At 41.2% G+C, this 26,388-nt stretch overlaps 1 protein-coding gene and 1 pseudogene across 3 annotated transcripts in view; both read right to left on the bottom strand.

The window, feature by feature from the left end:
• Positions 1-26,388, bottom strand: part of ATRN (attractin) — a 174,862-nt gene that overhangs the window by 26,852 nt on the left and 121,622 nt on the right. For 2 of the 3 annotated variants that reach the window (XM_029220622.1, XM_029220620.1), the window contains exon 25: positions 6,242-6,303. In XM_029220622.1, the coding sequence (XP_029076455.1) occupies positions 6,242-6,303 (62 nt within the window). Of the gene's footprint in view, positions 1-1,220; positions 2,447-6,241; positions 6,304-26,388 lie in introns of those variants that run through there. The other variant, XM_029220621.1, reaches the window with a different exon arrangement.
• On the bottom strand, positions 14,677-15,542 carry LOC114894175 (annotated as a pseudogene).

Genomic DNA, 26,388 nt, shown 5'->3' with positions numbered 1-26,388 from the left:
GAAGTTGAATAGAAAAGATAGTTCAGCAAGGGAGGCCAAGAAAGAGCAGCTTCAGGGCAGTATGGACTCACAAAAGGCAAGAAGAGTCTCACTGATGGGGTGATCAGTTGACTGATACTGCTGCAAAGCCAAAAAGATAAGCACTAAAGACTAACTTTTGGATTTAGCAATAGAGATGTGCTAGTTGCCCTCAACAACAAAAAAATTAGATGGGGTGTTGGGATGGAAGCCAGATTAGAGAGAGCTAAAAAGTAAAAAAGGGGCTCCATTTTTAGGGTAGTAAAAATACTCTGATATTATGAAAATGGATATGACATTACACATTTGTCCAAACCCCACAGATGTACAACACCACCAAGTGTGAACACTAAGGTAAACTATGAACTTTGGATGATTATGATGTATCAGTGTAGGTTCATCTTTAGTAAAAAATGTATAATTCTGGCAAGTGATGTTGATAATGGGGGAGGCTATGCATGTGTGGAGGCAGGGGGTATATGGGAAATCTCTGTACCTTCCTCTCAATTTTGCTGTAAACCTAAAATTGCTTTAAACAAATAAAGTCTCTTAAAATTAAAAGAAAGGAAGGAAGAAAAGAAGGAAGGAGGGAAGGAGGGAGGGGGAGAGAGAGAAAGAGAGAGTGAGCTTATGAGAGAGGGAAAGGAAAGGGGGGGAGGGAGGGAGGGACGGAGGGAGGAAGGGAGGAAGGGAGAAGGGAGAAGGAAGGAAGAAGTCAGTCAGTCAGTCTAGAGTATATGGATACAAGGAGGGAGGGGGCTCTGGAGAACTGCCAGAGTGCTGGGGGGGAGCTGCATTCGGTGTGGCCACACCAGATGGCTTTTTCCCTCCTCCCTGCTTGTGCTGAGCAATGGAAGAGAGCAACTAAGGCAGTGAGCTCTGGTCCTGGGGCTAGAGAGGCCAGGCAGGATGGATACTCTCTCATACAGAAGACAGACTAACAATATACCTAACCCAGCAGCACACTCTGCCTCCATACTCCATACTCACTGGAGGCTGTGACAGACAGAAATGGCAACCATACAAAGGTAAACACAGAATCTTCAACATAATCAAAAATCAGACATTTTGAGGAAAACCAGCATTGTGAAAGAGAGGTACCAAACAACAACAACAAACAGCATCTGAGGAGACAATTATTCAGAACACAAAATAAGACTTCAAAATAAAATAATAACATTTATTAATCTCACAAAGGAATATGAAAGTAAATTGCATTCATAAAATTGAAACAGGCTACAAGGAACATATATTAGAAATAAAATGCAAATGTTAAAATAAAAGAAACCTAATCAGATGACTCAGTAAAAGAAATGGACCCAACACTAGACTAAATTAATGAACTGAGGAGCTCACCAAGAATGTAGTAGAAAGGAAAATGAAAAAGAAATGAGAGTTCAGTTAAGAAATATGGAGGACAGATCCAGAGCTGTACTCATTCATCTACTAGAGAAGTCCAGAATGCAAGCAAATAGAATTAAAGGTGAGGAAACAAAGAAATAGAAGACAATGTTGCAAAACTCAAGACTCCAGTCTTCAGACTTTATAAAAGGTCTTCCCCAAGTATCAAATTCTTTCTCAGGTCTTTTCTGAGAGAATGACTCTAGGATATAGTTCTGTAAAACAACAACATCCAACAAAGGACAAGACATGGGACACATTCAATGGTGCAAGAAAAAAACCAGTAGAACTTAAACAAACTGTTCCTATATTATGTAAAATAATTACAGTCTAGAATTTAAATTCCAGATAACCTCTACCCAGGTGGTGGTCACTGGCTGGTGGTGGGGGAATAATTACAGGGCTCTCTCAGAGCCCTAAAGCCGCCTGCTCTTGCAGGAACGGGAATCACGAAGCTGTCAGCTGAAGCCATGCTCACATCCTCTCAGTACTTAATGATCTTCTTTTCCATCTGACCTTCTATGCTTTAGCTTGCATATTGATGGATGTAATACTGCCCCAGCCCCTGAATCCACAGAACTTTCAGCTAACTCAGGGGTTTTTAATGCCAGCTGAACATAAGAATCACTGGAGAGCCTTTAAAATACCATGATGATAAGGTCCCATACCAGACCAATTAAATCAGCATCTCTGGGGGCAGGGCCCAGGCTGCTGCTGCTTTTTTAAGCTTCTCAGGTGAATTCTAAAGTATAGTTAGTGCTGAGAGTCATACAAGAACTGTTTCAGGCTCTCAGAACCCAATTTAAAACTTGTAGGAGAGGCCTCTAATTAGCCCTGTTCATCTTCGCATGTCAAATTACAGGTTCATTTGTATATGGGCTACCCTTAAGCGCTAGACTGTTAAATAACTGCATTAAAGCGTGATTATGTGGTATAATAAAAACATGGGTAGGGTGGAGTCCAAGAAGAGGTGGACTATGGGGTGAATGTGCCAGAAGAAGACTTCATAGAGCAGACAGGCTGGGTTCTGAAAGAGTAAGAATATGACACGTCAGTGGGATCAGGTAAGTACCCCTGAGGCAAATGCAGAGGAGAACTATTTAAGTGGGTCACCCTCCCAAGTCCCGATGCTCACATGGCCAAAAAGGAAGGGGATGACAACTATCTTGGAGGGACTTATAATTTGGTGGAAGTCACAGTGCAAAGATTCAAGAAATACTGAATTTGCAAGAATATAGGAGGATTCATTGGTTCCACTCTGGAGGAATTGTGGAAGATGGTGTCAGTGAGTGAGCATAATAAAAAAATGTTGGGAGGGGTCAGAAAAGATTTTGAGATTTTAATTTTTCTGTGGTTAACATCAGAGAGGGCAATTTCCTTTTGAAACCTATATTTCTGTGGAAAGATAATACCTCCTTGTGAATGGGAGAAAGTGTAATCACATTTCCAGCATTCCATATTGCTGGCATTGCATCATTTAGGACAGAGCTCCAATGAGCTAAGATGGGCATACTCTGAAAAATAAAACAGAGAGTGAATTCCTGGCCTAGTGGATGGTGTGGCTTTGGAGTTGAGGTAATTAATACCCTTCTTTCATTCACTGACAAGTTTCTGAAGCCTATCCATATGGAAATATAGTAAAGCTATAATTCAAACAGATTCAAGAGAGATAAAGGAACACCTAAAAATAAAAAAAAATAACAATAGATTAAATGCTCATGAAGAAAATATAGGAAAAAACTGACACATCTGCTTGGTGAAAAATACCATAAATGGGGTTAAAAGATGGTCCTAAACTTCATTAAGAAAAAGGTGAACATCTCAGTAGAAACATAAGCAAAGGATACAAACAGATAATTCAAAACAAGAACTATAAGGTATAAGAGATTAGTAAACATCACTTATAAATAAATACAAATTAAAACAAGGTGCCAATGACACCTGCCTGATTGGCGAAATTAAAAATAATGAAAAATAGTTAATGGTAGTAAGAGAAAGAGGCAGAAATAGTAAGAGAAATTACATTCCTGTTGTAGAAGTGTAAATTCATGCAACTGTTCTGAGGGGCTATTTGGTAGTGTTTTTGCATTTTGATATAGCAATTTTAGGATAAAAATTATCTCAGAGGTATCACAGAAAAATGCAAAGACACTGGCAATAAAAATTAAGGACGATCTGGGCTTCCCTGGTGGCACAGTGGTTAAGAATCCGCCTGCCAATGCAGGAGACATGGGTTCGAGCCCTGGTCCGGGAAGATCCCACATGCCTTAAATCTGTGGTTTTTTCGATATTGAGCTGCATGAGCTGTTTGTATATTTTGGAGATTAATTCTTTGTCAGTTGCTTCGCTTGCAAATATTTTCTCCCATTCTGAGGGTTGTCTTTTTGTCTTGTTTATGGTTTCCTTTGCTGTGCAAACCTTTTAAGTTTCATTAGGTCCCATTTGTTTGTTTTTACTTCCATTTCTCTAGGAGATGGGTCAAAAAGGACACTGGGTACTGGTAATACCCTAGGGGGAAAAAAATTCTTGGCCTGGGTAGTGGTTACATAAGTATGTTCAATTTGTGATAATTCACTGAGCCAGACATTAATGATTTCTAAGTGTTTCTGTAATTTTATATTATACTTCAATATATTTTTTTTAAAGAGAGAAGACAGATCCCATACAAGGAGTGGTTATTATAATGGCACTAACCTTCTCAATATTAATACTAGAAACAAGAAGAAACAGCAAAATGCCTTCTCAATACTTTTTTTTTTGGCCATGGTGTGCAGCGTGCGGAACTTCCTCGAACAGGGCTTGAACCCATGCCCCCTGAACTGGAAGCGTGGAATCTTAACCACTGGCCCATCAGGGAAGTCTGCGCCTTCCAAATTTTAATGGAAGATGTTTCTAACCTAGAATTCTGTATTCGAATTTTCAATCAAATGTGAGGGTAAAATTAAAACATTTCCAGACAGGGAAGGTCATAGAAAAGTTACCTCCACACGTACCTTTTCTCAGAAACTTCCTGCAGAATGTGCCCCAATATAAGGAGGGAATAAACAGGGAGACAAAGACATGGGATCAAGGAGACAGAGACTTTAATATAAGAGGAAGACAAAAGAAATTCCCAAGATGACAGCCTGTTGTGTCGCAGGCCTCAAAAACAACTAGTGCACTTGGGAGCAGCAGGCTAGGGTTCTAGGGCAGAAATCTCCAAGAGAAACTAAAACCAGGAGAGTACTTGCTTGTGTTTGACCATACTGAGAGACTGTTCAGTTCTGTCAGAGTACAGGGGTATATCGGGGGTAGCTACATAGAAAACCAAACAATAAAAACCCCCAAATATGGCAAATATTACATTTAGGATAAGCAAAGAGTGATTCCACCATCCAAAAAATGGGGAAGTATAATTATAGTTCAACTCAGCTGCAAACAGGAGTTTTTATGATTATAACAACATAAATAGGGACTCCTGATTTAGCCAAATATTGTGATGTAACTATATTACATGAGTGGGAGGAAGGGGAAGTTGTATGTGTTTATAGTGTGTGTGGGGGTCCTGGCGGAGGTAACATAAGATAATAAATCCTTCTACAGTAGGACATCAAAGGTTAACTGAATTGAAAAACCAAGAAAGAGTGTAAGCCACTGACATGGATGCCTCTAAAGGTTGAACATACTCAAAATCCATTAGGAAGAGCAAAACGTTAGGAAATTATGTTAATTAGGGTAAAACCTAGTGGGATTTGTCAGAAGATTGGGCAAAGAGTGGGTAAATTGAATAAGTTTACCCTATCTGTTCCAGCCATGAAAGAAAGTTATATTGTACCCAACTGCATAATTCCTTGTCTAATGTTGAAAATACTTTATGGTAATAATGACTGTGATATTAAGTGGTGAAATAGAAAGGAATGCAATGCTTTAGATTAAAAAAAATCAGCATTGGATTTTGAAATATATTGAATATCCATTTTTGCATTTATCTAAATTAAATAATTTTTCTCCTTTGGGAAAAAAAAAGTATAAGCATGGAGAAGTAAAAAACAATTAAAATAATTTAAATGTGGACAATGAAGATGGGAAGGTGTGGGGCAGGATGCTGTCACTTTCTCTTTGCACTGTAGCACTTTTTCAATTATGTGTAATAGTATTTTCTTAAAAATAAAATTAAACTGAAAAAAGCCCTATAAAAACAAAAGAACCTCAGGGCCTAACAAATCACTTTTAGCTTTAAAACTCTAGATAATGACCTGAAACATCTCGTGAACAAGAAGAAGCATATATGTAGCACACACCAGTAATCATTATTACTTTTTTTTTTTTTTTTTGCGGTACACGGGCCTCTCACTGTTGTGGCCTCTCCCGTTGCGGAGCACAGGCTCCAGACGCGCAGGCTCAGCAGCCATGGCTCACGGGCCTAGCCGCTCCGCGGCATGTGGGATCTTCCCGGACCGGGGCATGAACCCGTGTCCCCTGCATCGGCAGGCAGACTCTCAACCACTGTGCCACCAGGAAAGCCCCAGTAATCATTATTAATTACATGTCATTTCAACCCCAAATCCTCCCCATATGAAGAGCTAAACTACCTACATTTAGTATAGGGTACATGAAAAGCTGCCTCAAAAAGCCAGAACGTACAAACCAAATGTCTTCATTTTATCAGATTAGATTGAATTCACAGTATTGTAACTGACATGTAACTTTTCAGGAATACATATAGTTAGTTTGATCAGTTGTGCAAACATAGGATTATTCATTTATCTTTTATGGGTTGATAATTAATGAAATTAAGTGCCTGAATCAAAAGAACAGATACAGTTTGTATAAGTGAAATTACCTGAAGAAGGTCACGAAGAACTGTACCAGGTCCATAAAATTGCTGTGCTGGGAGAAGGCAATCTGTGACAGAAAAACACGTAGAGTGATTGGGTTATAAGATAGCACCACTAACTCAGCCTTCTCGTTGAAGCAGAAAGACGTTAACATTTCAAGAAGAGATTAATGAAATTTTTCACTTGAGGAAAAGCACCTTATCCCTTTAGTCTTTCTTGCTTAATTGCCACACAAAAGTGATATTCTGAGACTCAACACAAACCCCTACAGTCCCCCTGCTCTTGACAGCGGATCTCAGTTTTTAATCTGACCTTGAAGACTTCTCAGACTCCTGCTAATGACCCCAATGACAAGCAAGTCAGGTTACTTCCTACCGCCTTGTGCCCTTTTCAAGACAAAATGCTCTCCTTGTTTGCTTCAAATTCCAATTCTTGGATCTACCGTCAGGTGGGCAGCTTCCTTTTATGCCCTTCATCCCTTTGTCACTTAATGTACTCACTTCAAGATAACATCCTTTTTAAAAAAAAAACCTTATCCCAAGCTTCACTACACTGAATATCATCTGACAATCAATATAACACCAATTTGAACTTAAATAATTTTATACCAAGAATATTATAAAATCCCTAATGTAGTTCATCAAATCTAAGACACCACTAAAACAGGCATTATTTTGTGTACTATTAAGAAAACACTGCCAGTTACACTATGACACACTGCTTTTAAAATCATTGTAAGATGTATCATGATTTCAGAGATATTAGAGCATGAAAAAATGTACACCTTAGAATTTATTAGTAAGTATGATAATTGTGTCCTTACTACCCTATGACACACATGGTACTAGCCAGATGTTATGGTGTGTTCTCTGCTTATTTTTAAGGGACCACAGCCCTCCTTGGAGAGATAATGGTACTATAAATGAAACAATTATTGAATAAGATGGTAATTATTGAAATGAAGGCAGTAAGTATGACAAGACTCACATAAGTAAATGATTAGCGTCTTCTTTTCCTAATCCCACCCTACCTGCCCCCCCCCCAACCTACTCCTGTCAACTCCCATCCTACAGCAATGCAAGGAAAGTGCTACAGCCTAGGCCCCAGCACAGTAACAATCCAGTGCTTTGCACTTCTTTTATAGTCAGACTCACAGAGGCAGAAGAGAGGAGAAGCTTCCACTGCTTTTCTTTTGAATGCTCTTATTTTCTTTTTGACATTTAAATAAAGGTCCAATATTACCTTTTCAGGCCATAGAATATTATGGGGCATAGAATCTGAAATTTTTGTATCCTCCCTCTAGCCACCATTTATAATCAGAAATACAAAGATACATAGATTTGATATCATAGACAAGGAGAAACCATATTCTTTGCTTTCCTTCTTTTATGATAGTAATCATCCTAAATAAGAAGGCTCCTTGAGAGAAGGAAAACTGCAGAATATGGCTACAGTCCTCTCATAAAGGTTTTTAATAAAACTGGGGAAAAACAATTATATAAACGAGGTTACTCAGTCTTGAGGAAAGAAGAATCCAGGTTACAAGACATAAAGAAGGAGAAGGAAACAGATTTTAGTGCATCCAATTCTGTTTAGATTTTAAACTTTTAAAACATTAGTATGGGAGGAATTGGGAAGATGGCGGAAGAGTAAGACGCGGAGATCACCTTCCTCCCCACAGATACACCAGGAATACATCTACACGTGGAACAACTCCTACAGAACACCTACTGAACGCTGGCAGAAGACCTCAGACCTCCCAAAAGGCAAGAAACTCCCCACGTACCTGGGTAGGGCAAAAGAAAAAAGAATAAACAGAGACAAAAGAATAGGGACGGGACCTGCACCAGTGGGAGGGAGCTGTGAAGGAGTAAAGGTTTCCACACACTAGGAAGCCCCTTTGCGGGCGGAGACTGCGGGTGGCGGAGGGGGAAGCTTCGGAGCCGAGAAGAGCACAGCAACAGGGTTGCGCAAGGCAAAGCGGAGAGATTCCCAAACAGAGGATCGGTGCCGACCGGCACTCACTAGCCCGAGAGGCTTGTCTGCTCACCGGCTGGGGCGGGCGGGGACTGGGAGCTGAGGCTCCGGCTTCGGTCGGAGCGCAGGGAGAGGACTGGGGTTGGCGGCGGGAACACAGCCTGCAGGGGGTTAGTGCACCACTGGCTAGCCGGGAGGGAGTCGGGAAAAAGTCTGAACCTGCCGAAGAGGCAAGAGACTTTTTCTTCCCTCTTTGTTTCCTAGTGTGTGAGGAGAGGGGATTAAGAGCGCTGCTTAAAGGAGCTCCAGAGACGGGTGCGAGCCGCAGCTAACAGCGCAGACGCCAGAGACGGGTATGAGACGCTAAGGCCGCGGCTGCCGCCACCAAGAAGCCTGTGTGCGAGCACAGGTCACTATCCACACCTCCCTTCCGGGGAGCCTGTGCAGCCCGCCACTGCTAGGGTCCCGGGTTTCAGGGAAAACTTCCCCGGGAGAACGCACGGCGCGCCCCAGGATGGTGCAACGTCCGGCCGGCCTCTGCCGCCACAGGCTCGCCCCGCATCCACACCCCTCCCTCCCCCGGCCTGAGTGAGCCAGAGTCCCCGAATCAGCTGCTCCTTTAAACCCGTCGTGTCTGAGCGAAGAACAGATGCCCTCCGGAGACCTACACGAAGAGGCGGGGCCAAATCCAAAGCTGAGCCCCCGGAGCTGTGCGAACAAAGAAGAGAAAGGGAAATCTCTCCCAGCAGCCTCAGGAGCAGCGGATTAAAACCTCCACAATCAACTTGATGTACCCTGCATCTGTGGAATACATGAATAGACAATGAATCATCCCAAATTGAGGAGGTGGACTTTGAGAGCAAGATTTATTATTTTTTCCCCTTTTCCTCTTTTTGTGAGTGTGTATGCTTCTGTGGGAGATTTTGTATAGCTTTGCTTTCACCATTTGTCCTAGGGTTCTATACGCCCGTTTTTTTTTTCTTTTTTAAAAAATTTTTTCTTATTACTTTTTATTTTAATAACTTTTTAATTTTATCTTATTTTACTTTATCCTCTTTCCTCTTTCTTTTCCTTCCTTCCCTCCCTCCCTCCCTCCCTTCCTTTCTACTTTTTCTCCCTTTTATTCTGAGCCAAGTGGATAATCAAGGCTCTTGGTGCTGCAGCCAGGAGTCAGTGCTGTGCCTCTGAGGTGGGAGAACTGGTCCACAAGAGACCTCCCAGGTCCACGTAATATCAAACGGCGAAAATCTTCCAGAGATCTCCATCTCAACACCAACACCCAGCTTCACTCAAGGAGCAGCAAACTACAGTGCTGGAACCCTATGCCAAGCAACTAGCAAGACAGGAATAAAAACCCACCCATTAGCAGAGAGGCTGCCTAAAATCATAATAAGTCCACAGACACCCTCAAAACACACCACCAGACGTGGACCTGCACACCAGAAAGACAAGATCCAGCCTCATCCACCAGAACACAGGCACTAGTCCCCTCCACCAGGAAGCCTACACAACCCACTGAACCAACTTTAGCCACTGGGGACAGAAACCAAAAACAACGGGAACTACGAACCTGCAGCCTGCAAAAAGGAGACCCCAAACACAGTAAGTGAAGCAAAATGAGAAGACAGGAAAACACACAGCAGATGAAGGAGCAAGAAAAAACCCCACCAGACCTAACAAATGAAGAGGAAATAGGCAGTCTACCTGAAAAAGAATTCAGAATAATGATAGTAAAGATGAACCAAAATCTTGGAAATAGAATGGAGAAAATGCAAGAAACATTTAACAAGGTCCTAGAAGAACTAAAGATGAAACAAGCAACGATGAACAACACAATAAATGAAATTAAAAATACTCTAGAAGGGATCAATAGCAGAATAACTGAGGCAGAAGAACGGATAAGTGACCTGGAAGATAAAATAGTGGAAATAACTACTGCAGAGCAGAATAAAGAAAAAAGAATGAAAAGAACTGAGGACAGTCTCAGAGACCTCTGGGACAACATTAAACGCACCAACATTCGAATTATAGGGGTTCTGGAAGAAGAGAAAAAGAAAGGGACTGAGAAAATACTTGAAGAAATTATAGGTGAAAACTTCCCTAATATGGGAAAGGAAATAGTTAATCAAGTCCAGGCAGCACAGAGAGTCCCATACAGGATAAATCCAAGGAGAAACACACCAAGACACATATTAATCAAACTTTCAAAAATTAAATACAAAGAAAACATATTAAAAGCAGCAAGGGAAAAACAACAAATAACACACAAGGGAATCCCCATAAGGTTAACAGCTGATCTTTCAGCAGAAACTCTGCAAGCCAGAAGGGACTGTCAGGATATATTTAAAGCGATGAAGGAGAAAAACCTACAACCAAGATTACTCTACCCAGCAAGGATCTCATTCAGATTTGATGGAGAAATTAAAACCTTTACAGACAAGCAAAAGCTGAGACAGTTCAGCACCACCAAACCAGCTTTACAACAAATGCTAAAGGACCTTCTCTAGGCAAGAAACACAAGAGAAGGAAAAGACCTACAATAACAAACCCAAAACAATTAAGAAAATGGGAATAGGAACATACATATCAATAATTACCTTACATGTAAATGGATTAAATGCTCCCACCAAAAGACACAGACTGGCTGAATGGATACAAAAACAAGACCCATATATGCCGTCTACAAGAGACCCACTTCAGACCTAGGGACACATACAGACTGAAAGTGAGGGGATGGAAAAAGATATTCCATGCAAATGGAAACCAAAAGAAAGCTGGAGTAGCAATTCTCATATCAGACAAAATCGACTTTAAAATAAAGACTGTTACAAGAGACAAAGAAGGCCATTACATAATGATCAAGGGATCGATCCAAGAAGAAGATATAATAGTAAATATTTATGCACCCAACACAGGAGCACCTCAATACATAAGACAAATACTAACAGCCATAAAAGGGGAAATCGACAGTAAAACATTCATAGTAGGGGACTTTAACACCCCACTTTCACCAATGGACAGATCATCCAAAATGAAAATAAATAAGGAAACACAAGCTTTAAATGATACATTAAACAAGGTGGACTTAGTTGATATTTATAGGGCATTCCATCCAAAAACAACAGAATACACTTTCTTCTCAAGTGCTCATGGAACATTCTCCAGGATAGATCATATCTTGGGTCACAAGTCAAGCCTTGGTAAATTTAAGAAAATTGAAATTGTATCAAGTATCTTTTCCGACTACAACGCTATGAGACTAGATATCAATTACAGGAAAAGATCTGTAAAAAATACAAACACGTGGAGGCTAAACAATACACTACTTAATAACGAAGTGATCACTGAAGAAATCAAAGAGGAAATAAAAAAATACCTAGAAACAAATGACAATGGAGACATGAAAACCCAAAACCTATGGGATGCAGCAAAAGCAGTTCTAAGAAGGAAGTTTATAGCAATACAATCCTACCTTAAGAAACAGGAAACATCTCGAATAAACAAACTAACCTTGCACCTAAAGCAATTAGAGAAAGAAGAAGAAAAAACCCCCAAAGTTAGCAGAAGGAAAGAAATCATAAAGATCAGATCAGAAATAAATGAAGAAGAAATGAAGGAAATGATAGCAAAGATCAATAAAACTAAAAGCTGGTTCTTTGAGAAGATAAACAAAATTGATAAACCATTAGCCAGACTCATCAAGAAAAAAAGGGAGAAGACTCAAATCAATAGAATTAGAAATGAAAAAGGAGAAGTAACAACTGACACTGCAGAAATACAAAAAGATCATGAGAGATTACTACAAGCAACTCCATGCCAACAAAATGGACAACCTGGAAGAAATGGACAAATTCTTAGAAATGCACAACCTGCCAAGACTGAATTAGGAAGAAATAGAAAATATGAACAGACCAATCACAAGCACTGAAATTGAAACTGTGATTAAAAATCTTCCAAAAAACAAAAGCCCAGGACCAGATGGCTTCACAGGCGAATTCTATCAAACATTTAGAGAAGAGCTAACACCTATCCTTCTCAAACTCTTCCAAAATATAGCAGAGGGAGGAACACTCCCAAACTCATTCTATGAGGCGACCATCACCCTGATACCAAAACCAGACAAGGATGTCACAAAGAAAGAAAACTATAGGCCAATATCACTGATGAACATAGATGCAAAAATCCTCAACAAAATACTAGCAAACAGAATCCAACAGCCCATTAAAAGGATCATACACCATGATCAAGTGGGGTTTATTCCAGGAATGCAAAGATTCTTCAATATACGCAAATCAATCAACACCATATCAACAAATTGAAGGAGAAAAACCATATGACCATCTCAATAGATGCAGAGAATGCTTTCGACAAAATTCAACACCCATTTATGATAAAAACCCTGCAGAAAGTAGGCATAGAAGAACTTTCCTCAATATAATAAAGGCCATATATGACAAACCCACAGCCAACATTGTCCTCAATGCTGAAAAACTGAAAGTGTTTCCACTAAGATCAGGAAAAAGACAAGGCTGCCCACTCTCACCACTCTTATTCAACATAGTTTTGGAAATTTTAGCCACAGCAATCAGAGAAGAAAAGGAAATAAAAGGAATCCAAATCGGAAAAGAAGAAGTAAAGCTGTCACTGTTTGCAGATGACATGATACTATACATAGAGAATCCTAAAGATGCTACTACAAAACTACTAGAGCTAATCAATGAATTTGGTAAAGTAGCAGGATACAAATTTAATGCACAGAAATCTCTGGCATTCCTATATACTAATGATGAAAAATCTGAAAGTGAAATCAAGAAAACACTACCATTTACCACTGCAACAAAAAGAATAAAATATCTAGGAATAAACCTACCTAAGGAGACAAAAGACCTGTATGCAGAAAATTATAAGACACTGATGAAAGAAATTAAAGATGATACAAATAGATGGAGAAATATACCATGTTCTTGGATTGGAAGAATCAACATTGTGAAAATGACTCTACTACCCAAAGCAGTCTACAGGTTCAATGCAATCCCTTTCAAACTACCAGTGGCATTTTTCACAAAACTAGAACAAAAAATTTCACAATCTGTATGGAAACACAAAAGACCCCGAATAGCCAAAGCAATCTTGAGAACAAAAAAACGGAGCTGGAGGAATCAGGCTCCCTGACTTCAGAGTATACTACAAAGCTACAGTAATCAAGACAGTATGGTACTGGCACAAAAACAGAAATACAGATCAATGGAACAGGACAGAAAGCCCAGAGATAAACCCATGCACATATGGTTACCTTATCTTTGATAAAGGAGGCAGGAATGTACAGTGGAGAAAGGACAGCCTCTTCAATAAGTGGTGCTGGGAAAACTGGGCAGCTACATGTAAAAGAATGAAATTAGAACACTCCCAAACACCATACACAAAAATAAGCTCAAAATGGATTAAAGACCTAAATGTAAGGCCAGAAACTATCAAACTCTTAGAGGAAAACATAGGCAGAACACTCTATGACATAAATCACAGCAAGATCCTTTTTGACCCACCTTCCAGAGAAATGGAAATAAAAACAAAAATAAACAAATGGGACCTAATGAAACTTCAAAGCTTTTGCACAGCAAAGGAAACCATAAACAAGACCAAAAGACAACCCTCAGAATGGAAGAAAATATTTGCGAATGAAGCAACTGACAAAGGATTAATCTCCTAAACTTACAAGCAGCTCATGCAGCTCAATAACAAAAAAAAACAAACAACCCAATCCAAAAGTGGGCAGAAGACCTTAATCGACATTTCTCCAAAGAAGATATACAGACTGTCAACAAACACATGAAAGAATGCTCAACATCATTAATCATTAGAGAAATGCAAATCAAACATACAATGAGATATCGTCTCACACCAGTCAGAATGGCCATCATCAAAAAATCTAGAAACAGTAAATGATGGAGAGGGTGTGGAGAAAAGGGAACCCTCTTGCACTGTTGGTGGGAATGTAAATTGATACAGCCACTGTGGAGAACAGTATGGATGTTTCTTAAAAAACTACAAATAGAACTACCATATGACCCAGCAATCCCACTACTGGGCATATACCCTGAGAAAACCATAATTCAAAAAGAGTCATGTACCAAAATGTTCATTGCACCTCTATTTACAATAGCCAGGAGATGGAAACAACCTAAGTGTCCACCATCGGATGAATGGATAAAAAAGATGTGGCACATATATACAATGTTATATTACTCAGCCATAAAAAGCAACGAAATTGAGCTATTTGTAATGAGGTGGATGGACCTAGAGTCTGTCATACAGAGTGAAGTAAGTCAGAAAGACAAAGACAAATACCGTATGCTAACACATATATATGGAATCTAAGAAAAAAAAAATGTCATGAAGAGCCTAGGGGTAAGACAGGAATAAAGACACAGACCTACTAGAGAATGGACTTGAGGATATGCGGAGGGGGAAGAGTAAGCTGTGACAAAGTGAGAGAGTGGCATGGACATATATACACTACCAAACGTAAAATAGACAGCTAGTGGGAAGCAGCCGCATAGCACAGGGAGATCAGCTCAGTGCATTGTGATCTGGTTCCTTCTGGTTTGGTTCTTGCTACCTTACACAGGATGGGAAGCCTTGCCTTACGTCCTGGGTACTGGGGTGGGTGTAATTAGGAAAATATAACTGGGTGTGGGAAAGCCAGGTGTGTTGTTTCCTTTAAATAAAGTTTGCTCCACAGATGGGGCATCTTCGCTTCCTCAAGGCAAAACAGCAGATGAACCCAAAGGGGATCAAAACCATGGACAAGAAGATGCCCAGGAAGGTGAAGGAGTCCTCCAGAACCCCGAGCCTGCAGACAGGGCAGCCTCCAACGACAACGATGGAAGTGGCAGGGTGCCGGGTGACATTCCGACTGTGGATGTTGCAGACCCTGGGGTGGTGGGTGGGTAGCCCTGTGAGGAGGTAGGGGTAGGGCGGCGGCTGGGAGGGCGCCGTAGCGGTGTGGGCTACGCAAAAAGTAGCCCATGCCACCCTACAGGTTGTAGGCGGGAGGCTGCTCCTGCAGCAGGGGCTTGTGGTTCATGGCGGGCGGCGCCCACTGCGCCCAGCCTGGTTCCCGCTAGCGCCCCCGCTCCCTTTCGGACTCGGCTCCAGCTCGGACTCACGGGGACTCCCAGACGCCCGGCAGCGGATCTTCCCCAGGGGTGGGTGTGGGGTGAGGAAGTGGGGGTAGAGGAAGATGGCCTGGCCCAAACCTCAAAACCAGGAAATGGAAGGAAATGAAGGAAATGTAGAGGATGTTTTAGAGTTTTGAAAGTACAGAGAAATAAGGAGCCTTGGTGAGGCTCTGAAGCACCAGCGATTATTCTGCACCCAAGCCTGTCACATATGGGAGTGAGGACAGCTGCCTTCAAACCTCATGGCCATGGGCCAGGGCACCAGGAGTAGCAGTCAGTGAATGAAAATCTCTGGACTCAGTTAAGCCCTGAGGTTTCTGCATGTCTCTGAGGGAAGGGGACGGGGCTCTGTGGATACAGGCTGAGAACAAATTTCATCAACTATGGTGGGTATAGGCTGAGCCCAAGCTTACTGTAAAAATAAGTGAGTATGACACTTATCATACTCAACTGCCACAAAACAATTTTTTTTAACACTGGTGTTTTGCATCTATACGTACAATCCACAAAGCAGTTACAAATGAATGAATGAATGAATAGGGAAAGATCACTGTTTAATATAGAAGGTTTGAAAAAGGAGAACCTCTAATTTGCCTTTATCTTCTCCACCAAGAACTATCTTCACTGTTACAAGCATTTAAGTCAGAGAGAGGATGGGAAAGGATAGCTGGCTGCCCTGTGAGGTGAAGTTTTCTAGCTTCAAGGCAGCACTCGTCAGGCTTTAAGAAAACCCAAGGTCTATATGCACATGGCAGAACCTCTGTGGGCTGCTCCCTTGGCCCCCTGAGGCCAGCAGCTCCGCCAGGGCTCAGCTCCACCTGGCCAGGGAGCCCTTCCCGACTATGGCCCATCTGCTCCTCAACTCTCCCCAAGAGCCCAGGCTCTGCAGATGCCAAAGACCTGACATTAGGACCAGAGAGGGCTTATAAGTGGTCATGGCTGCCCTCTGGCTCCTGGCTCCTTGCCAATCTTGCCACGTAACTCTGAACACTGCAAGGCCAGGAGAGGACTGATTCCTCCCATAAGAACTTAGGCCTGTTTACAAATAGCTTTCCAGTCTAGGCCTCAGCTGTGGCAAGGATGGAAGATTCTATGACTACTGGCTGAGCATATCCTAACTTGAGTCTAGTGCTGCCACTGCCGTGAGTTTTGCCGTGACACAAAACCACTTTCTTTTTTTTTTTTCTAAACCTAAGTTCTATATGGAACTCTATGTTGAGATCATAGGCCCTGGACTGGATCCCAGTGACCATCACCTAGCCTCACACACCACCCACCTAATGCTGGTTTGTGCAGGCACAGAAACTATATACCCAAGCTCTGGTCAGAGCCTCAAGACTGGGTAACACTACCAACCCGCTCATTCCTGACATGTAAGCTAACACTCACCATCTGTCCACTGTCAACCTCTGGGCTCTCTTCCTCAAATTTCCTTCCAGCCATTCATTTTCACCACTCTCCAGAATCCCTATTTCATTCTATCATGTTCATCAATAATTTAAAAACCATTAAGAACTACATATACCTGGTTGAAATATCAACAATCAATGATTCCTCCCCACCCCCTCCTCTTTTTCTTTCTTTTTTTTTTTTGCGGTACGCAGGCCTCTCACTGTTGTGGCCTCTCCCGTTGTGGAGCACAGGCTCCGGACGCGCAGGCCCAGCAGCCATGGCTCACGGGCCCAGCCGCTCCGCAGCAATGTGGGATCCTCCCGGACCGGGGCACAAACCCGTGTCCCCTGCATCGGCAGGCGGACTCCCAACCACTGCGCCAGCAGGGAAGCCCCTCTTTTTCTTTTTAATTAATTTATTTATGGCTGCGTTGGGTCTTCGTTGCTGCGCACAGGCTTTCTCTAGTTGTGGTGAGTAAGGGCTACTCTTCGTTGCAGTGAGCGAGCTTCTCATTATGGTGGCTTCTCTTGTTGAGGAGCATGGGCTCTAGGCGCGCGGGCTTCAATAGTTGTGGCATGTGGGCTCAGTAGTGTGGCTCACGGGCTCTAGAGTGCAGGATCAGTAGTCGTGGAGCACGAGCTTAGCTGCTCCGCGGCATGTGGGATCTTCCCGGACCAGGGCTCAAACCCGTGTCCCCTGCAGTGGCAGGCAGATTCTTAACTACTGTACCAACAGGGAAGTCTCTCTTCTTCTTCTTAAGGCTTCTCTCCAGAGGCCCTCACCTTTAATTAGATTTCTGTTCAGTTCTTCTGGGGGGTTACCTTTTTATCACTAATAAGTTGGCTTTTGTTTTGTTTCATTTTGTTTTTTGTTACTTCTTGATCTAGTTATTTTAGGCATCACTTACTAACTTCCTACTAGATTAGAAGGAGATTTAGGCCATCAGCCCCCACCCCCCAATCCCCCAGTAGAATTATATCACTATTTTTACTGACTCTGTTATAATTTATAATTTCTATGTTGTTATCCTGAGGGTGATGGTGATGGAAAGATGCCAAAACAGACAGGAACTGGATATAATACCCTTGGATTCAGGGAGGGGATGTGCCTTGCACCCACAAAAGGCTGTAGGAGCAGAAGACAATATAGCCATGCCCACTGGAAAGCAGCTTCACAAACCTCACAGGCCCATGGGGAGGAGCCCTCAGGCCTCTGATGCACCCCTGCTTGTGGGGTGGGGAGGAGAAGTCAGTAGCTTTCAGGGAAGCTCCCTTTGCCATTTTCACCAGGGTGAAGTATGCTGGGCTGAGGGAGAGGAGGTTTTTCTCCTGCCCTCTGATTGTTCTAAAACTGCCCGACAGTGGCTAATAACTGGTAAAACTCTAGTACAGTGCTGTGTGCTTCCTGCAAAGGAGAACAGAATGTCAGTTCTGAGATATGTCCCAGCTGGCCTAGGCTGCAGGCCCAGCTGAGGCATATTCTTGCAGCTAGTTTTGGGAGGTTAAATAATATATTTGGACCTTTATTTCTTGTTCAATCATGTGTATTATCCCTAAAAAAATTTTTTTATTGTGGAAAATATTAAACTTTTTAACAAGTAGAGAGAATAGTATAATGAACCCCATGTGTTTATCACCCAGCTTTAATAATTACAGCTCACGGCCAATCTTATTTTATCCATCCATACTCTACCCATTTCCCCGTGATCATATTATTTTGAAGCAAATCCCAGACTCCCTATCATTTCATTAAGTATTTCAATATAGCCAGTATTCCTTAACTACCCTCTTTGTAAAATTAGGGATGTTTGTGTCCTCATCCTTCCCTTTTCTTCTACTTCTCAACTCTTGAGAGTTTGACAAGATTCCAACCTAGAACAATTCAATCTTCTAACACCACACTATGTAGACTGGGACAATAAATTCTTGGTCTCTAACCCCTGCTGGCTCTTCAGCACTGGTCAACAATCATGCTGACAATATCAGAAAAAAGCTGCCATTACCTATATAAATGTTACAAAAGTTGCCAAAAAACCCAAAGTTCTGATACCGAGAATAAAGCTCTCATCTACAACTATGCGTTCATCTAGTGCACATTTATGGAGTGTCTACAGTTGATTAACACTATGCTATGACACAGAAATATAAAAAAGCTCTTGCCCTTAAGGAAATCTTTGTAGAGTGAAAAACCAGACACGTCTATGACTGCAGAGGCACAGACGAGGAAAAGAAGCTGCTATGGGATATGCCGAAGGGTCATCAGAGGGACCTCTCCCCTGGGTTTCAAAATAAGACTCCCCAACCCAGCCCTGGTCCTTCCAATCCATTTTCGTAACTGCTGCCAGAGGCATCTTTCTAAAACACTGATCTTGGCCACTTCTTGGCTTAAAGCATTTCAATAACTCCCAGCAGTTTTCAGGCTACAGTGTAAATTCCTCAGCTGAAGCCCCAGTCTCTTCATGACAGCTTTGGTCTGCCCTGCTCTCCAGCTCCTTGCTCACAGAACAGGCACTTCAGCTCAGCTAAACTCCTAGTAGTTCTGGAAAGTGACTGGACATGCCCCTTCCCCACCCAGAACACTGAACTCATGTTTCTTAGGGCTCAGCTCTGGTGTTGCCCCAGCTCGTACAGACTCAGGCACCACAGGGCACTCCCTTCTCCTCCCAGGGTGTCCACGAGCACGGGGGCACCTCCCAGTATCTGGCATGGCTCCTGCTGTCCCCTCATGGCTGCCTCTCTGTGTCAGAAAGTCAGCTAAGTGAGTGAATGTTAAAGGAAGTCTAGTGGGTCCTAGCTATGGAGATCACAGGAGAGAGTTCTACTAGAGAAAGATTTGCCCATCCCAGCCATAGGTGGTGTTCATAGATGGTGTGGATGGGACTATCCAGGGAAAAGGGCCCAGAGGAAACCCAAGGGGACAATGGCACTGAACTGAGAAGAAACAGTCAAAGCCACAGCTGAAAAGTAGAAGAGAGGAGACTTTTAAGAAGAAGGAATAATAAATAATGATCATGATGAAAACCATGAGGTTGTACAGGAAATTTAAATGCCATCTGAAACTGAGACAGATTTATACTTTATTTATCTTTTTTGGCTGCACCGTGAGGCATGCAGGATCTTAGTTCCCCGACCAGGGATCGAACCTGCACCCCCTGTGTTGGAAGCGTAGAGTCTTAACCCCTGGACTGCCAGGGAACTCCAGATTTATACTTTAAGTTTAGTTCTAAATGTATTTCGTGGCTTTATAATTTTTAAAATCCTTAAGGTACAGACACCTAATACCAGAAGCTATGTGTATACATTATTATCATAAAATAAATATAAACTTTAGAAGTATATCTGACTATGCAGAACAGCTAAAGAGTGAAAACAACCCAAGTATCCATTAACAGATGAATGGATAAACAAAATGTGGTTTATCCATACAATAGACTATTATTCAGTCTTAAAAAGGAATGAAGTACTGAAACATACTACATATGGTTGCACCTTGAAAACACTATGCTAGGTCAAAGAAGCCAGTCACAAAGGACCACCTATTACATGATTCAATTTATATAAAATGCCCCAAATAGGCAAATCCATAGAGAAAGAAAGTAGACTGGTGGTTGCCAGGGGCTAGAGGAAGGAAGAAATGAGAAGGGACTGCATCTGGGTATGGGGTTTATTTTGGGGGTGATGAAAACATTCTAAAATATTCTGTGAATATATTAAAAATCACTAAATTGTACACTTTAAATGGGTGAATTGTATGGTATGTGACTTATATCTCAATAAAGCTGTTACTAGAAAAAGTACATCTGAGTGAAAACAAACAAAAGTTTCATACATCCTTTGCTTAGTAACGCAATCCTATTAGCATCCATAAACATAACTCTGACATCTAAATGAATGCCCAGTTCTCAATATAAATTCTGTGTTGCCTTTACTTGTGAACACTAGCCTCTCACATAAACGAGCAAATGAAACACCCAGCATGGAGAGGACTTTAATATTAGCTCCACATTACAATAACCACCTCTGTTGCAGAGCTTGTAACAAGCCAGAATCCCAGCGCCACCACCCATCTTCCCACCTCACACACAATGTCTACCTGTGCATTCTCTATTTTGAATACCTACCCTCCCAAACTATAACCATGGCTGAAGCCAGGTGAGTCCTGCTGACTCGGGGGAACATCTAGAATCACGTTTTGAAAGCAGAGGCTGAGCGAGGGGCACTCACCCACAAGAGCAACCAACCAGAAACCAGGCACAACTGACCCAACACACCCACCACCCTCTGACACACAGGCCTTTTCAGTCTGGGTGGTTTTTTACAATTTTAAACTGAATCTACAAAGATTTTTATAGTTAGTTGCAAACTCCCTCAGTTAGCAGTTGTAGGTTTTGATCTGTTCCTAATTATGGAAAAGAATCCTGGGGTCAGTTCAGAGTGAAAGAACTTGAGTTTACCATTACCATTTTTAAAACACTAATATTTACACGAATTTCTGAGTAGAGAATTAAATTGCCTCAGTTATTTTGCTTTAAAAAATGAGAATCAAAGACAAAAAAGGCTTTTGTCTGCATTGAAAGCTGTACTGAAATTTAACTGCATGACCTACACTGAACCATTTAGACATTTTCCTATTCTCTTCCTTAAATAAGTCTCCACATTTTAACTAAATCTATATGGTCTCTAAGTGTGTATTTAAAAGCTAACTACACCTAGAAAGACTAAGGCTCTGAGGAATATAAAGCAATACAGAAAGGTGCAGCCCCCTCTGTTGAGAACATACCCACATCTGCCCAGGAAGATGCAAGCTCAGCCTGCCACACAGCACACACCCAGATACAGTCCCAAGTATAGAAAGAACCAGCATTGATCAGGTTCTTTTGAGAAGACACCAAGAATACATGATGCCAAGGGTCCAGTCACATTGTTCATGAATACTGCAGCTATTTGTAACAATGAGCAAAAAGACATATTTTCAACAGAACTTACCTGTTTTTTCAAGGGAAGCCTGGCAAACTAAATGGTGAGCATGCTATCATTTATTTTCGAAAGTGCTCCTGAATGCAGCTTTCATAAGTGGATCTTATTCAAGTGAGTGATCCAGTCCAGGTAAAGAGGACCAAAAAAATCAGGTAGAAAATCATCTCTTTGAGTCTTAAACTTGAAAAAAGTATTTAAAAATGTAAGTGTGGGGAAGAGATCCCTCCAGAAGGAAATGACCATTTCAGTGACTTTCAGAGGGTGGGGAGCAACAGGGCAATGGGAGGAAAAAAAAAACTGGAAGTCAGAATTGGCAACAGCAAAGCTATCTCCAGCACAAAAGCCCGTTTATACGCACAGAGCCCTCTTTCCAAATGGGAAAAACGCCAGCAATATAAGTCAAGGTTTTCACTAAGAATCTTAAAAATATTAATCAGTTTTCAACTATAAGAAACAAAGCTTGAAGTTCAATCAGATTTGGAATATAATAAGGTATGTCAGTATGAAAACAACCTGAACTTAAAACAAGTCAGTAAATTATATTTACTAGAACCCAAATAAAATATTTTACAATTGTATGTGATCTGTAACTTGGCAGTGTTAGCAGGCATTATCAAATTGAAATTGTACTGACTAGAGCCTAGAGCTCAAATTCCCTGGGGTTAGAGAAACAACCTAACCCTGCTAGCCCCACTCCAAATATAGCCAGTGGCAGAGAAAATTCTAATATGGCTCCTAAGATTCCTACTATATTGATGTGCATATCCTGTATAATCCCCTCCCCTTGAGAGTGGGTGAGTCTGACCTAATCTAATGAACCTTTGAAAAGAGGGTCAAGTAGAAGTCAGAGAAAGCTGAAGCTTCAGTAGGTCTGTATCTATTTTTGGTCTAAAATTTTTATTTTCAAATGTTACATAAATGGAATCGTGCAGCATGTACATTTCTAAGATTTTTTTTCCACTCAGCAAAACTTCCTCAGATTCATCCAAGTTGTATCAATAGTTTGTTTCTTCTTATTGCATACTCCATGATATGTATGTAGCACAGTGTGTTTAACCATTCACCTATTGAGAAATACTTGGGTTGTTTCCAGTTGGGGCTATTATGAATGAAGCTAAATATTGCTGCTGTACAGGTGCTATAAACATTGGTATACAGGTGTTTGTATGAACATCAGTTTTCATTTCTCTGGGATAAATGCCCAGGAATACAATTGCTGCGTTAAGTATAGTAAGTGCCAAACTATTTTCCATACTGGCTGTGCCTTCTTATCAGCAATGTATGCATGATCCAATTTCTCTGCATTCTCTCTAGCATTTGGTGTTATCACTATTTTAAATTTTAGCCATTTGATAGGTGTGTAGTGATATCTCATTCTCACTGTGGGGTGGTTTTTTTTTTGGCTATGCCTCATGGCTTGTGGGATCTCAGTTCCCTGACCAGGGATTGAACCGGGGCCCTCGGCAGTGGAAGGGTGGAGTCCTACCCACTGGACCACCAAGGAATTGCCTCTGATTGTGGGTTTTGTTTTTTTTTTAATGAAGATGTTTACAATAGTTTATTTTAGGTTATTTCCAATTTTTCACCAGTTTAAAAAATTGACCAACTCAATGAAACCTTGTGAATACAATGTTCTCATTGTGGTTTTCATTTTTTTAATGGCTTTTAATGCTGAACATCTTTCATGTGGTTATCTGCCATACTTATATCCTCTTCGATAAAATGTCTCTTCATGTATTTTGTTCATTTTCTAATTGGATTGTTTATTTCTTTAATGTTGAGTTTTGAGAATTCTTTTTATATTCTAGATGCAAGTCCTCTGTCAGAAATATTTTTTCCAAATATTTTCTCCCAGTATATAGCTTATCTTGTTTTTTTCTTTTTTTAAAATTAATTAATTAATTAACTAATTTATGGCTGCACTGGGTCTTCGCTGCTGCACGCGGGCTTTCTCTAGTTGCGGTGAGCAGGGGCTACTCTTCATTGCGGTGCGCGGGCTTCTCACTGTGGTGGCTTCTCTTGTTGTGGAGCACGGGCTCTAGGCACGCAGGCTTCAGTAGCTGTGACACGTGGGCTCAGTAGTTGTGGCTCACAGGCTCTAGAGCGCAGGTTCAGTAGTTGTGGTGCATGGGCTTAGCTGCTCCGCGGCATGTGGGATCTTCCCGGACCAGGGCTCGAACCTGTGTCCCCTGCATTAGCAGGCAGATTCTTAACCAATGCATCACCAGGGAAGCCTTATGGCTTGTTTTTTTCATCCAGTGTCTTTCACAGAGCAAAAGCTTTTTTTTTTTGGCAGTACGTGGGCCTCTCACTGTTGTGGCCTCTCCCGTTGCGGAGCACAGGCTCCGGACGCGCAGGCTCAGCAGCCATGGCTCACGGGCCTAGCCGCTCCGCAGCATGTGGGATCTTCCCGGACCGGGGCACGAACCTGCGTCCCCTGCATCGGCAGGCGGACTCTCAACCACTGCGCCACCAGGGATGCCCCAAGCTTTTGATTTTGATGTGGGTAATTTATTAATTTTTTTCCATAGGTCATGTTTTTGTTGTCAAATCTGAAAATCTTCTGCCTAGCTTGAGGATATGAAGATTTTCTCCTATTTTTTTCCTAAAAGTTTTAGTTTTGCATTTTACATTTAAACCTGTGATCCACATTGAATTAATTTTTGTGTAGGATGTGAGGTTTAGGTCAAAGTTCATTTACTTGCCTATGGTTGTCCAATTGTTATAGCATTATTTGTTGAAAAGGCTATCCTTCTTCCACTGAATTGACTGCACCTCTGTCAAAAAACAGTTGGATGTTTTTATGTGGTTCTATTTCTGGGTTCTTTATTCTGTTCCATTGATCTATGTGTCTATCTCTCCAACAATAACCACAATGTCTTGATTACCGTAGCTAAATAGGAAGTATTAATAATATTTCATATAGCGATTCTTCCCACTTTATTCCTCTTTTCAAAACTGTTATAGCTAATCTAGAATCTTTGCTTCTTATATAAATATTAGAATCAGCTTGTCATTGTCTAAAAAGAATCTTGCTTTTTACAAAAAATTTTATTTTTTTATACAGCAGGCTCTTATTAGTCATCAATTTTATACACATCAGTGTATACATGTCAATCCGAATCGCCCAATTCATCACCCCCCCCTCCGTGGCTTTCCCCGCTTGGTGTCCATACGTTTGTTCTCTACATCTGTGTCTCAATTTCTGCCCTGCAAACCGGTTCATCTGTACCATTTTTCTAGGTTCCACATATATGCGTTAATATACGATATTTGTTTTTCTCTTTCTAACTTCGCTCTGTATGACAGTCTCTAGATCCATCCACGTCTCTACAAATGACCCAATTTCATTTTTTTTATGGCTGAGTAATATTCCATTGTATATATGTACCACATCTTCTTTATCCATTTGTCTGCCAATGGGCATTTAGGTTGCTTCCATGACCTGGCTATTGTAAATAGTGCTGCAATGAACATTGGGGTGCATGTGTCTTTTTGAATTGTGGTTTTCTCTGGGTATATGCCCAGTAGTGGGATTGCTGGATCATATGGTAATTCTATTTTTAGTTTTTTAAGGAACCTCCATACTGTTCTCCATAGCGGCTGTATCAGTTTACATTCCCACCAACAGTGCAAGAGGAGGTTCCCTTTTCTGCACACCCTCTCCAGCATTTGTTGTTTGTAGATTTTCTGATGATGCCCATTCTAAGAGGTGTGAGGTGATACCTCATGGTAGTTTTGATTTGCATTTCTCTAATAATTAGTGATGTTGAGCAGCTTTTCATGTGCTTCTTGGCCATCTGTATGTCTTCTTTGGAGAAATGTCTATTTAGGTCTTCTGCCCATTTTTGGATTCGGTTGATTGTTTTTTAATATTGAGCTGCATGAGCTGTTTATACATTTTGGACATTAATCCTTTGTCCGTTGATTCGTTTGCAAATACTTTCTCCCATTCTGAGGGTTGTCTTTTCCTCTTGTTTATGGTTTCCTTTGCTGTGCAAAAGCTTTTAAGTTTCATTAGGTCCCATTTGTTTACTTTTGTTTTTATTTCAATTACTCTAGGAGGTGGATCAAAAAAGATCTTGCTATGATTTATGTCAAAGAGTGTTCTTCCTATGTTTTCCTCTAAGAGTTTTATAGTGTCCGGTCTTACATTTAGGTCTCTAATCCATTTTGAGTTTATTTTTGTGTATGGTGTTAGGGAGTGTTCTAATTTCATTCTTTTACATGTAGCTGTCCAGTTTTCCCAGCACCACTTATTGAAGAGACTGTCTTTTCTCCACTGTATAACCTTGCCTCCTTTGTCATAGATTAGTTGACCATAGGTGCGTGGGTTTACCTCTGGGCTTTCGATCTTGTTCCATTGATCTATGTTTCTGTTTTTGTGCCAGTACCATATTGTCTTGATTACTGTAGGTTTGTATTATAGTCTGAAGTCAGGGAGTCTGATTCCTCCAGCTCCATTTTTTTCCCTCAAGACTGCTTTGGGTATTTGGGGTCTTTTGTGTCTCCATACAAATTTTAAGATTTTTTGTTCTAGTTCCGTAAAAAATGTCACTGGTAATTTGATAGGGATTGCATTGAATCTGTAGATTGCTCTGGGTAGTATAGTCATTTTCACAATATTGA

This window comes from Monodon monoceros, unplaced genomic scaffold, assembly GCF_005190385.1.
Source record: "Monodon monoceros isolate NGI ecotype Baffin Bay Population unplaced genomic scaffold, NGI_Narwhal_1 Super_Scaffold_13, whole genome shotgun sequence".
In the NCBI taxonomy this organism is placed as follows: Eukaryota; Metazoa; Chordata; class Mammalia; order Artiodactyla; family Monodontidae; genus Monodon; species Monodon monoceros.
Note: the sequence above shows the minus strand (reverse complement) of the source record. Positions and strands in the feature narration are given on the sequence as shown.